We start from the raw sequence: 12,747 nt of genomic DNA, 5'->3' as shown, positions 1-12,747 counted from the left end.
ATCATCCACTACGAGCCAACTACTCCTGTGGCTGAAACAGGGTTACCCCCTTCACAGTCTGCAAGGATGCAGGCATGGATATCATCCACATAGGAGCCACCTACTCCTGGGGCTGAAACAGGGTTACCCCCTTCACAGTCTGCAAGGATGCAGGCATGGATATCATCCACTAGGAGCCAACTACTCCTGTGGCTGAAACAGGGTTACCCCCTTCACAGTCTGCAAGGATGCAGGCATGGATATCATCCACTAGGAGCCAACTACTCCTGTGGCTGAAACAGGGTTACCCCCTTCACAGTCTGCAAGGATGCAGGCATGGATATCATCCGCTAGGAGCCACCTACTCCTGGGGCTGAAACAGGGTTACCCCCTTCACAGTCCTTAAGGATGTAGGCATGGATATCATCCACTAGGAGCCACCTACTCCTGGGACTGAAACCGGGTTACCCCCTTCACAGTCTGCAAGGATGCAGGCATGGATATCATCCACTAGGAGCCACCTACTCCTGGGGCTGAAACAGAGTTACCCCCTTCACAGTCCGTATGGGTGTAGGCATGGATATCATCCACTAGGAGCCACCTACTCCTGGGACTGAAACCGGGTTACCCCCTTAAACAGTCTGCAAGGATGCAGGAATGGATATCATCAACATACATGTAGGAGCCTCCCTGGTAGAGCAGAATGCACTACCTTCCCAACTTGTTCTGAAGCAATTATTGGCACAAGTCATGACCGGGAAGGGAACCCACACTCTGCTGCTGACAACCGAAAGCTTGGGGCCAGTGGGGCCGCTGCTCGGCCACGACATGCCACAACTACTGTTTCCCCCCAAATTTATTTCCCATAATGTTTCAAAAACAAAATCAGTCCAGGAATCTAGTCACAAAGCTATTGCTAGTTCAATTTGTGGATTGTAAAACGATGTATTTCTGTCCTTCGTCAAATCAAGCGAGCAAAATCTTCACCACCACAGAAGTGAAATAATATTTGAAAAACTTTCAGATTATAAACTCCCCACCAAATCATTTACGTATTGTTCTTCTCACATCAAAAACTTTGTTCCGACATACTTTCAGCAGTAAATGAATCTATTTAGATTTGTGATTTGTCCGTAATTTTAGGGTGCTAAATTTCAGTGATTACAAAACTAAAAGAACTCTTGATGATAGTTTGAATGAGCAAAACAAAAATAACATAAAATAAAATCAAAAACTCAAAACAATGAGCCGCAATTTTTTCATTTAATAAAAAAATAAACCGAAAAGGAGAGAATATAGATGATTTCTAAAATGTCTAAATCAAGCTACTTATTCAGTTGCAATTAAATGAAATATATTAAAAGTAAATGTTACTTTCAAGGCAGTAACATGAGATTATAGATATCGATATAAAAATAAAAGTTATTTGGTAAAAGAAAATGAGTTACAAGTGGTTGAAGAAGGGTTTAGTTTTAAATGAAGGTGTTATGAACAGACGAGTCCCTTTGGTCATAACATCAGTTGTGAGACGCTTCTATTCAGACATGCAACTTTCCAGCTGATCAGCTAAAGCTCGGTTCATACTTTCTGCGAATGCGAATGCGAAGCAAATTTGACGTGAATGTGACGACACAACTATCCTTTCGCAGAGATATTCGCAGTGAGTTGCCCGGAGCTGAACTGCTGCGAATTTTCGTGACGTCAACATTCGCTTCGCATTTGCATTCGCAGGAAGTATGAACCGGGCTTTATTTCATGTTTTTCTTTTCAAAACAGTCCAATAGAAAACTGAAAAACACTGTACAAAAGTTAAGTGTGGTCGGCCATTTCCTCTTTTTTTTTTGCAACTAGAAAGTTGCGTGTCCTCTATTTGAACAGCTAATCAGACCAATCGAAATGCAGCTGTACTCAGAAAAATAAAAGATACTCGTCCAATTTTGATGTAGAAGTTAATTCCAGGGTCGGTCTCAAAAAATGAACACTGTAAAAAAAGCTAGGTTCATACTTCCTACGAATGCAAATACGATACGAATATTGACGTCACAAACTTACAACGAATAATTTGCAACAGTTGAACTATTCGCTGTGAAAACAGACATGTGACGTCAAAATTCACTTCACATTCGCAAGGAGTATATGAAGCTGGCTTTATACATTTTGAAATTTTGGAAAAGGAACCACTCACAATTTGTTGATGTTATGTCTTGGGTTTTTTTCCAGTTCAATATCAACCAAAGAACTCTTTCTCTCTTCAATATGGAGTTATATATTGAACACAGGGGTTAGAAATGAGTGTGGTGATATAATGTTAATAACATAAATACAAACATTGAACATGTTGGACTGTGTCTAGTGATTATATTGGGTGCATTCGATTAGCTTCCCCGGGTCGACCCTGCGGTGCTCATTCTGGTGAGCCCTTGACAAGAGCTATAATTGAATGATCACTCGCCCTGCACCTCGTCATGCACCTCGGGCCAGCCCCAATTGACCCGTTCCACAAGCAGGGCACTTGGGGCCGACCCGGGTGAGCCCCTGGAATGATGTCAAAGCTATTCGAACGTTCCGGGGGCAGATCAGGGTCGACCCAGGGAAGCTTACCAACGCAGCCAAAGTTACTTCTGTCAGGAAACCCCCCCAGAATAAACTACTCGATATGAAAACAACAGCAAGACACTCAGTACACCATAGAGCAAGTTCGAGTGTGCACCATGTTTAAGTAAAGGTTGACGTTTATGTTTTAACTCGAACCCAGGCTGGTCGACCATTGGTTGACTACTGTGGTTGACTATTTGGAACCAGCCTCGACACCATGATTCCTTCCGTGGTCCCGACTGTCTGCTCAATGCTAACATGTGTAAAGCGCAGAAGGGAACCAGTGACACTAAAGACGATGTGACCTCTGACGTCACACGAAAACCATAACATGATTCGCGCGCATACCTTTGTGTTTTGGCAGCCAGCTACAAAGTGTATGCAATCTTACCATGACTACGTGTCTTTTTGCCCGACGAAACATGACGTATACAGTGTTTTGTCAACAGAGGGCGGTTTGAATGTAAACATAGGTCACATCGTCTATAGCGAAAAGGCGGAAGGCAATGGAGTGTTGAATACAATGGCACCGATAGTTGACCAGGCTTCCAAACGAGTTGTTTGAGTGAGTGCGTCACTGTGCATGTACAATGCTAGTCAGAGGTCAATCACAGGTCGACTAAATGAGTGCACTCAAACTTGCTCTTTGAGTAATCTTGCGACCTTGGCAACCACTTTCCTGGTAGCTCAGACCGTTCGTTCAGTACCCTTTTGTAATACGCGCACTGCACCAAAAGTGACTACCATTCAGTACATAAAACATACCAATAACAGTAGTCTATACACATAAATAATGTTAGAGTTGCCACTTAGAACAAGTTAGAACCAGACATGGAACCAGTTTGTTTTATTTTCTGAATATTTGTTGTACGCAGCAATACCAGTCTATTTTTAGCTGGAAGCTTGTTGGATCCAGTTTGAACCAGAGAGATCTAGTTTGCACCAGTAGCAGAAACAACTCAATGAAGTTTCTTTTGCTTAAGTAATTGTATCATTATAACACAATACTAAATTTGTCAGATTTCCTTTTTGTTTAAAGAACTCCTGAAACTTTCTTTATAAACTTAGAAAATGAACTGTTTTTGTCCAAGACTGGCAGTTTGTTAAACACAAAGCCTGTATCTAATAGAAAGAGTAAGAACGAACAAAACAAAACAAGAGGTGCGCTTCTTAAAATCTGTTTTTAAAGTAATAAATTTACATATGGTGATAAAGTGTCAATGGTAAGCAATGATTCTGTTAAAATAGTTAAAATTGCACAAGTACACTCTTACATAACATTATTTACTGTTTATGTTCACTACTATTATCTGTAAGCATTACTTACTACCCATTATCAACAATATAGTCACTCCCTTCACCTGTTTCAATAAATAAACTCATTTGGCCATTAAAGCCAGTCACATTAGTCCCTGGACTGGCAGGCGTTCTTGATATTGATGAACATAAATTTGTTATTCTTGAAAAAAAAACAATTTGAAAAAACTTCTCTCAACGGAGTAAAGATTAAACCTTTTTTTTCTTTAGACTTGTTGACAAGTCGTTAAATGTTCGTCACGGTGATGCAATCTGACTCTCTCCACAATTCTCGCGACACTGGTGATATTCTCGCTAGACTGCTGCCCCCCCCCCCTCCTCCTGCGAGACTTCTTCTCTCGCAACTATGGTCCCGTTAAACGGAGAGCATGCAGTCGGGGAACCAGCAGCTCCGCGCAAAAGCATTCATCTAGCGAGAGCCGTCTTCGACCGCGGAGAGCAAGCAGCTGAGTGTATCACGCTATCACGGCATAACAAATTTTCTACAAGTCTACTTTTCATTTGGAACAAGGAGAAAAATTAAAAAGCAACTCATAAACCCAGACCATTAAGTTGAGCTTTTAAAATGCTTTATTGAGGTTGTTGCGTTTGTTGCGTTTGTTCTTTATGTTCGACAGCCCTATCTGAGAAAGACAATGTGTAAAATCAGATCGATTCGATCAAATACATATGTCAGCGAACTTATAGGATTGGTGATTGGTGCTTGTTGATTAATAACTTATGTCGAGCTGTATTGTCTGGTACTTCACCTTCTACAGTGATTATTATAGCAGCTGACATGCATAAGGACCAGCCTATTTTAGTAAGAAATGGTATTCATCATCATCACCATGGTGATGAATTTGACCTACATAATGGTTAGTCAACTGCTTATCACTTAAAACCACTTCAGGGGCATTAACGACCCCCCCCCCCTCAAAGTTTTCTATTACATTAACAGGTAATAAAAAATTTGGCTATATTCGATTGGCACTGTCCACTTAATGTCAAATATCTTCCAAACTAGTTTGCATTCTGCAGCAATTTTCCACAACTTCTGGGGATTCTTACAGACCGTGTTGAACATGACGTCACCATTCAAATATCTGCCCTAAGACACGACGTCTGTGGGCTGTACGCGTTTAGACGGGCATACGGTCTGCCCTTCAAGATGGCGACTTTCATAGCAACACAAGCGTTATTCGATACGGTCTATGAGTTTTTTTTCCTTCTTTTTGTGGGGATGTCATGCAACTTTGATTATTTTCTGCCTCTGCACACACTTTGATTATATCCCTGATGCAGCATGCTACAGTCGTACGCCTATTAAGTCAAACCCTACTTTCCAATCACAGCACAAAGCAAAGAGTTTAAGTCCCCAGTGTGTTCTAAGCGCTCACTATGAAGTAATCGTCTCTCAACCCTCAAAACAAACCACGGCACTTGCTGCGGTGCCCTGATGTGCTCATGCTGTGGTGCCCATTGCAAAGTTCCAATACAAATTAAAACTTTTCCTCATAGAAGTGCCCCTTATCAGAGAAAAATTGCTGTGCCCTTATTCTAGAGCGAAATTCAAGGCAGGCCGCTGATTTCACAGAGCAATAAAATTCATCGCAAGACAAGTTGTCAGTATTACCAATAATGAGATTTGTAGTGTGTCATCGCACTTTACTTTAAAGCAATTACGATTGATTTGCAGTTGAGATAAATTTTGGCTCTTTGTGATAACATCGGGCTCCCTGGACTCAGACATTCTGCTCAAAGACCCCCTTATTGCTGTTATAAATGGCCATACGATAGCTGTAACGATTGGAAAGAGCGCGGGGTACCTTTGTCTGGCTGGAACCTTGGGTCCCTTCTGAAGAGACGCTCGCCGTTGTGGACGAGGAGGAGGAGGACATACTATCCACTGACTGGCCGGGCTGAGGCATGACTTCTTCAAGGGTGTATTTACCGATGGGGAGAGTTGGCTGAGAATGAAGTAAGTAGATGTACGTCTTGAAGCGAGAAAGCTGTAGAAAGAAAAAAAAAACTGTGATCATGGATGCTTGCTATGTGAACCAAAAAAACTTGGGTAAACCCTAGCCCTATATACATGTAGGACTCTTTCTCTGTCACAGGAACAGAGTCCTAACTATTGAGGCCGTTTCTGGGGCGGAAAAATTTCACAGCTTCATAACTTAAATCTTACCTGCAACAATCCACTAATTTCAACAGATTCACAGTCCATGTCGGCATACATTTTTCTGCGGTGGGTTTTGGTCCTCGTATTTTCCTCACAAATCCGTCATTTTCGTGAAATAATGCAGCTTCCAACGTTAAAAAATTCCTGTTTCGATCGTTTTCTCACAGTGTTGTCTGTTGTCGTGCGTACGCGTATACATTCGCGTGCAAGATGCATGATGCAAGCTTAGACGCATGAATTCTTGGTCACCGTATCTTGACTGCACAGCGTTAACAACACAATTCAAAATGTGCGCGTCGTGCGTCTTGCGTACACACGGCAGACTGTGAGAGTACGAACAAAATTAGGAATTCCTTAGCGTTGGGAGCTGCATTATTTCATGAAAATGACGGATTTGTGAAGAATATATGACGATCAAAACCCACCGCAGAAAAACATATGCTGCCATGGAATGTGAATCTGTTGAAATTGGTGCTTTCTTGCAGGTAAGATTTGAGTTATGAAGCTGTAAAAAATTTCCGCCCCAGAAATGTACCCTGATGTCCAGGACGTCACTGTAGTACAAAACGAAAGTGTAAGGCCGCCAGGGCTAGGGTAAACCCCTACTCTTCTGTGGTAAGTGCGATGGGCTCTTTTACATGCACTACCAATCCCATCTAAAGGACAAAGCAGCTATGGCACAAGCATCTTGAACCCACACTCTGCTATAATCAGAAGTACCAGAGCTTGAGTCCGGTACACTTAACCATGACGCCCAAACCTAAAGCTAAGCCAGAGGCAAAACTGCCTCGTAACTAAGATACATGTAGCAAGATACACCACAGATAAGGTTAATTGAGAATAGTAAAATATCAAGAGAGGGCGCTGTTGAGCCCACACAAAGGTATAGGCATTGCGTGCGCGAGTCATAGAAACTGCATAGAAACTGCCCCATATTCCTTCCCACAACGCATTGCGGTTCTGAATCGCGATAAACCTTAATGACTCAGGTAATGAAACCACATGATTCAAATGGCCAGAAAAAGAGAGAAATAATTCCGTGTGGAAGTATCACTCCATGGTATGACAAGCAAAGAGCTAAGACACAATGACCTCTGACCTCGTATTCCAGGTACTCCTGTTTTAGCTGGTAATCTTTCATGACTGACGTTCTCTGTCCTTGATCGGGAGGGTAGGCTCTATGATCGTCAAGCTCTTGTTCTATTGACTCAATCTTCCGCTCATGGTTTGCTAGCTGCTCTTGCTGTAACAGAAAAAACAAAACAATAAAAATAATAATAAGAGTGGCTTCTTAAATAGCACTCATATCCGTCACTCAGTTACACTCAAGGCGCTGAAACATCAAGGTATATGGGACTTCGTTTGAATTATCAGACCTCATTCATGGCTCTGCTTACCGTTACGATTACCATTTCACGCTTACTTGTGCCAGCACCGAATTTCTGTGCCAGCTGTGTAAGGAAACAATGCCTAGTAACACGGAGTGTGCTTACATGTGAACTTCACTGGACGTAAGCGCGGATTTGCCTGCTTTTGTAAGTGCCAAATTCTTTGCTTACTGTAAGCAGAGCCATGAAATTGGGCCCAGGGCACAATTTCATAAAGGCTGTATGAAAGCACAAAATCTAGCTAAGCACAAAATAGTATTGCTTAGCAGAATCGGGTTACCAGCCCAAATAACATTAAGTTTGCATTGTTATGGCTGGTGCCCGACTCAGTTTTTGCTCAGCAAAGATATTTGTCAAGCAGTATTTTCTGCTTAAGAACCTCATGAAATTGAGCTCTGACCCTGCTCTTGTGAGATATGTTGCACTTACTACAGATCCCTGAATACACTTAAGTTATTCCTCTAACAAAAAAAAAGTGGTTGTGACAACATTGTTCAAAAGAGCTTTTCCATCATGACCCAACAGGTGGTTTGATGAGTCAAAGTACTTTTGACTTTAATGTCTGGATTTCATTCAAGTTAAAGGTACTGGACACTATTGGCAATTACTCAAAATATTTGTTAGCATCAAAACTTACTTTGTAAAGAGCAATGGAGAGCTGTTAATACATAGTGAGAAACGGCTACCTCTGAAGTAACATAGTTTTTGAGAGTAATTTCTCAGTAAAATATTTGAATTGATTTCAAGACCTCACTTGTGAGGTCTCAAAATCATGCTAGCATGAAAACCTTGTGTTTTTCTTCCATTATTATCTTGCAAATTCTAAAACCAATTGAGTTACAATTTTCACAGGTTTCTTATTTTGTGCATATGTTGAGAAGACTTGTCTTTGACAATTACCAAAGGTGTCCAGTGTCTTTAAAACATTGTCTTTTAAAAGCTTATCTGATGTGAGAGGTTTTCAAGGACTAATTTTGTAGTGTCTTTTTTCTTTTGTTTTTGTTTTTGGTTTTACTGCGCCTTGAACACCAAGCAGGGTGGATATGTACGCATTACAAGTCTTTATTATTGTTATTATTAATATTGTTATTATAAAAAGTTATTTGTGTTGGTTTATACCATGTTGAGCTTAGACGGTGACGCAGGTAGAAGAGGACGCCTAAATGTCTTCTGCAGTCCCACGGCTGCCGGCAGTGGTGGGGCCGAGTGAACCGCAGCGGCAAGATTCAAAGCTTGCATCCAATTCTGCAGATCCTGCGTATCGCTGTTGAAAAGAGAGAGAGAGACAAAATATAAAGTTTTAGGTAGAATCCTAAAAATTCACATTGGAGGGACAAATCTTTAGAATATACGTTCCCAAGATTCGATTCCTCTAAAGCCAGGTTCATACTTCCTGCAAATATGAATGCGATAGCGATACAAATTTGGACACAAATTCGCAGCTGATAATTCGCATCAGTTGACTTGAGCTCAATACCTGCAAATCCTTCGTGCAAAAAAACCCCAGCCATGTGACGTCAAAATCTTATCGCATTTGCATTCGCAGGAAGTATGAAACAGGCTTAACAGTTTGTCTAAAAAGCGTTTGTACCTAGCAACATCTCATCTGCAGGGCTACTCTAATAAGCTCACAAGATGTTTACTCCTAATCAGTGGTGCATCCAATGTGGACCTTTGCCCCAACCCATTGCCCCAGCAATAACCTGGCCCCTAGATTGAGAAAATGAGAGGTTCATACATTGAATAGCCAATTCCCCCTTCCCCCCTAAATATGTCTTTGCCCCCAACGGTGTTGCCCCCCCCCCTCCCAAATGAAAATGTCTAGCCCAATTTCATTAAGCTGTTAAAGCAGAAAACATGGCTTGAAAAAGATTCTCTGCCAAGAAAACAAATTGAGTTCGGGCACCAGTCACACTGATGCAAAGGTAGTTGTAATTTAGGCTGGTAACCTGTATCTGTAACAAGCAACACTTTTTTTGTGCTCAGCAAATCTATTTTGCTTACAGCATTTATGAAATTGGACCCTGGTTACGCCACTACTCCTTCTCGCCTGAACATTTTCCGTCAGGCCACAAACTATTTTTGTGCATTTATACCGTTTGGTTGGTAAGCAGTCTGCAACAGCTAAATCTAATTTCTCAAACTTCCTGCATGTTCCCAAGGGTACTTGGTGGTGTGGGGCCACACTATTAATTAATGGGTGCGTTCGTTTAGCTTCCCTGGGTCGACCCTGGTCTGCCCCGGTACGTTCGAATAGCTTTGACGGGGCTCACCCGGGTCAGCCCCCAGTGCCATGCTTGTGGAGTGGGTCACTTGGGGGTGACCTGAGGTGCATGCCGTCACCACCAGAGGGCGAGTGTGATCGTTTGATTAGCTCTTGTCAGGGGCTCACCCAAGTGAGCACCGTGGGGTTGACCCAGGGAAGCTTATCGAACAAACCCACTATCTCTCCATGATCCATTACCACAAGAGGGCATGCTCTCAAATAGAAAAATAGTTGCGTAAATTTAGAAAGTGCTGAAAGTATTTCTTCTGAATATTTGCACTAAATGCATAAATGAATTTAATTTTGCAAAGCTTAATAAAGGCACTCTACATTTATTGACTCTTGCAAGTAAAGCATTACTACTAAAACACTATCATTACAAAAAAAAAGGTGAACACAGCATTGCTATAGACCCCTTGCATATGATGTCACACAGCCCAAACACCGCCCTCACCGAGATCAATGAAGACATTTCATTACGGAGGTTTCGCAAGGCAACGGATATGCATACAGATACTGATAAGTGTTCATGTGGCGCGTATCCGCGACTATCGTATTTTGCACACGTTAGCTACAAACACAGGAGCTCGTACACGTCGTAGAAAAACGGATACTGTTTTACAAACTTTTAGTTGTGCTTTTGTCCCAGATCAAAAACATTCCCCATGGAAGTGCTTTCACTGGTATCGTGCTTGATGTAGACAGAAAATTGTTTGTCATTTGCAAGCAAAGCGATGAGAAAATGCAGTTTATAACACACGGGGTCTCTGTACATGTAGGTCATGCTTGTCGGGGAAAACACTCATGGTGAATGCGAGCGCACTCACGTGACACATACCTATTTTGCTGAACAAAATCCAACACACGGCTGACGTGAACGGATACAACTATCATATCGGTATCTGTATCCGCACGCTTGCGAAACCTCTCTAATGGCGCGTATGCGCATTTCTGTTGATTGATCTCAGCAACGGCAAAAATGCAAGGGGTCTACGGAGCGGTGAGGCATAACATGATGAATGTGGACACCTGAAATAAAGTCACGTCATACATTTCGAATCAAATGTGTTCTTGATGATGATGAAAGGGGGGGGGGAGGGGATATGGAAGACTGAAGCAAGGACTTGCACAAGTCTAACAACTAAGATGACGGGGAGACCACACTGTGATGGGAAACTACGCAGTTAGGGTTTGGGGTGAATGTTAAAAGGTTGTGGGAAATGATTGCATATCAATTATAGCTTGCAATTCTATCACCACAAGGAAATTACGAAAAAAAGATTCACAAAACATCTGAAAGATGACCGATTCCTGTACCAACTCTTGCAAGAAAACTGTCATTACTTAAAACATCCAGAACACAACATGTGACTGATTATAATAGCAGCAAGCAAAAAACAAAAAGTAGGAAAAAAATAGAAAAAAAACCTCCTGGTCTGCAGAATGTGGAAGCTGACCATGGTATGTGGCTAGTCAAAACACCAACTACTGGATATAAATTAAGGTGATTTTGACACCAACTACTCGCCTGGAACCTTGTGTCGAGTTAGAAGCAGAGACTGCTTCCTGGGGCTGCTTGTCACATGGTCTGATTGAATTAAAATGAGGCAAGGTCAAAGGTCAAACAAAAGAGAAATTAACAAAGACTTGTTCTAAAAACATCAGTCGAGAAAATGTGCACAGTTATTAATATTAGTTACAGATAAGGGCTGATTCTACGAGAACTCTTAAAGAGGGAAACAACATTTAGAATATTAATATGATCTCCAATAGTTGCCAAAGATAGGTTTCCATTGAAAGAAATGAAGCATAAAATACATAACTAACGACTACATGTTGAATTATTCACAGAACAAGAACATTATTGGTTAACTTTCTGCACACCTTGTTATTATCAAAGGAAAACAAACAACATTAATATCAATTGTGTTAATCCCCCTTTCTAAATGGTCTGTCTATTTAGTGTCCAAAACCCAACTGCATGTTTTGTTTTTGACTCTGTTAGGATCGGGGGCTGCACTAGTGAACTGATCATGCTTAACATTGGGTCGATTATACCACCATATTCAGAGTCCAACCGTTTGGGTGTTGAGTTACAGAATGGTGTTGGTCTAAGGACTGCACTAAGTGTGCCCCCCTCCCCAACATTAACCCCTCCTCTCACCAGGCACTGTATGAAGAATTCTTTCCAGTTTGCCAATCTGAGATTGAAGACATTGGGTCTCTTTGTGTGTCCCCCCACCCCACCACTACACTAACCCCTTTCCAACTAACCCCTTTCCCCCAAACCCCATTCCCAACCCCATTCCCAACTACATGTACTCACAGACACCAGTTTGCCAATCCGAGATTGAAGACATTGGGTCTCTTAGTGTTTCCCCCTCCCCACCTAACCCCTTTCCCCTAACCCCTTCCACCCTTCCTCTCCCTTACTACTCACAGACACTGTATGAAGAATTCTTTCCAGTTTGCCAATCTGAGATTGAAGACATCGGGTCTCTTAGTGTTTCCCCCTCCCCACCTAACCCCTTTCCCTCCAAACCCCTTCCCCCTCCCTATCCTCTCCCTTACTACTCACAGGCACTGTATGAAGAATTCTTTCCAGTTTGCCAATCTGAGATTGAAGACATTGGGTCTCTTACTGTAATCGGAAACCTTACTGGCTAGGCTGTGGTGGATGCTGACTGCCTCCTTCGGTGTGTTGAAATGCATCTGGTGATGCATTTCCGACTAGAAGTAGAGAAAGAAAGAATCGGAAAGAAGTCAATGGTGGGGGAGAATGTAATGAAACTGGTTTAAAGGCAGTGGACACTATTGGTAATTGTCAAAGACAAGCCGACACAGTTGGTGTATCTCAACATACGCATAAAATAACAAACCTGTGAAAATTTGAGCTCAATCGGTCATCAAAGTTGCGAGATAATAATGAAAGAAGAAAACACCCTTGTCACACGAAGTTGTGTGCGTTTAAATGGTTGATTTCGAGACCTCAAGTTCTAAATCTGAGGTCTCAAAATCAAAATCGTGGAAAATTACTT

The 12,747-nt window shown here is 41.9% G+C and overlaps 1 protein-coding gene across 2 annotated transcripts in view; it reads right to left on the bottom strand.

Annotated features, from left to right (window-relative positions):
- The window catches only part of LOC139952890 (uncharacterized), a 79,425-nt gene that overhangs the window by 8,202 nt on the left and 58,476 nt on the right, over positions 1-12,747 (bottom strand). The window contains exons 9-13 of one of the 2 annotated variants that reach the window (XM_071952175.1): positions 12,288-12,439; positions 11,238-11,297; positions 8,563-8,707; positions 7,155-7,298; positions 5,700-5,882 (exon numbers count right to left, since the gene is read on the bottom strand). In XM_071952175.1, the coding sequence (XP_071808276.1) occupies positions 5,700-5,882; positions 7,155-7,298; positions 8,563-8,707; positions 11,238-11,297; positions 12,288-12,439 (684 nt within the window). The remainder of the gene's footprint in view (positions 1-5,699; positions 5,883-7,154; positions 7,299-8,562; positions 8,708-11,237; positions 11,298-12,287; positions 12,440-12,747) is intronic. The other variant, XM_071952176.1, reaches the window with a different exon arrangement.

This window comes from Asterias amurensis, chromosome 21 (assembly GCF_032118995.1).
Source record: "Asterias amurensis chromosome 21, ASM3211899v1".
Taxonomy (NCBI): Eukaryota; Metazoa; Echinodermata; class Asteroidea; order Forcipulatida; family Asteriidae; genus Asterias; species Asterias amurensis.
The sequence above is the reverse complement of the archived record's forward strand: the minus strand, read 5'-3'. Positions and strand labels throughout refer to the sequence as shown.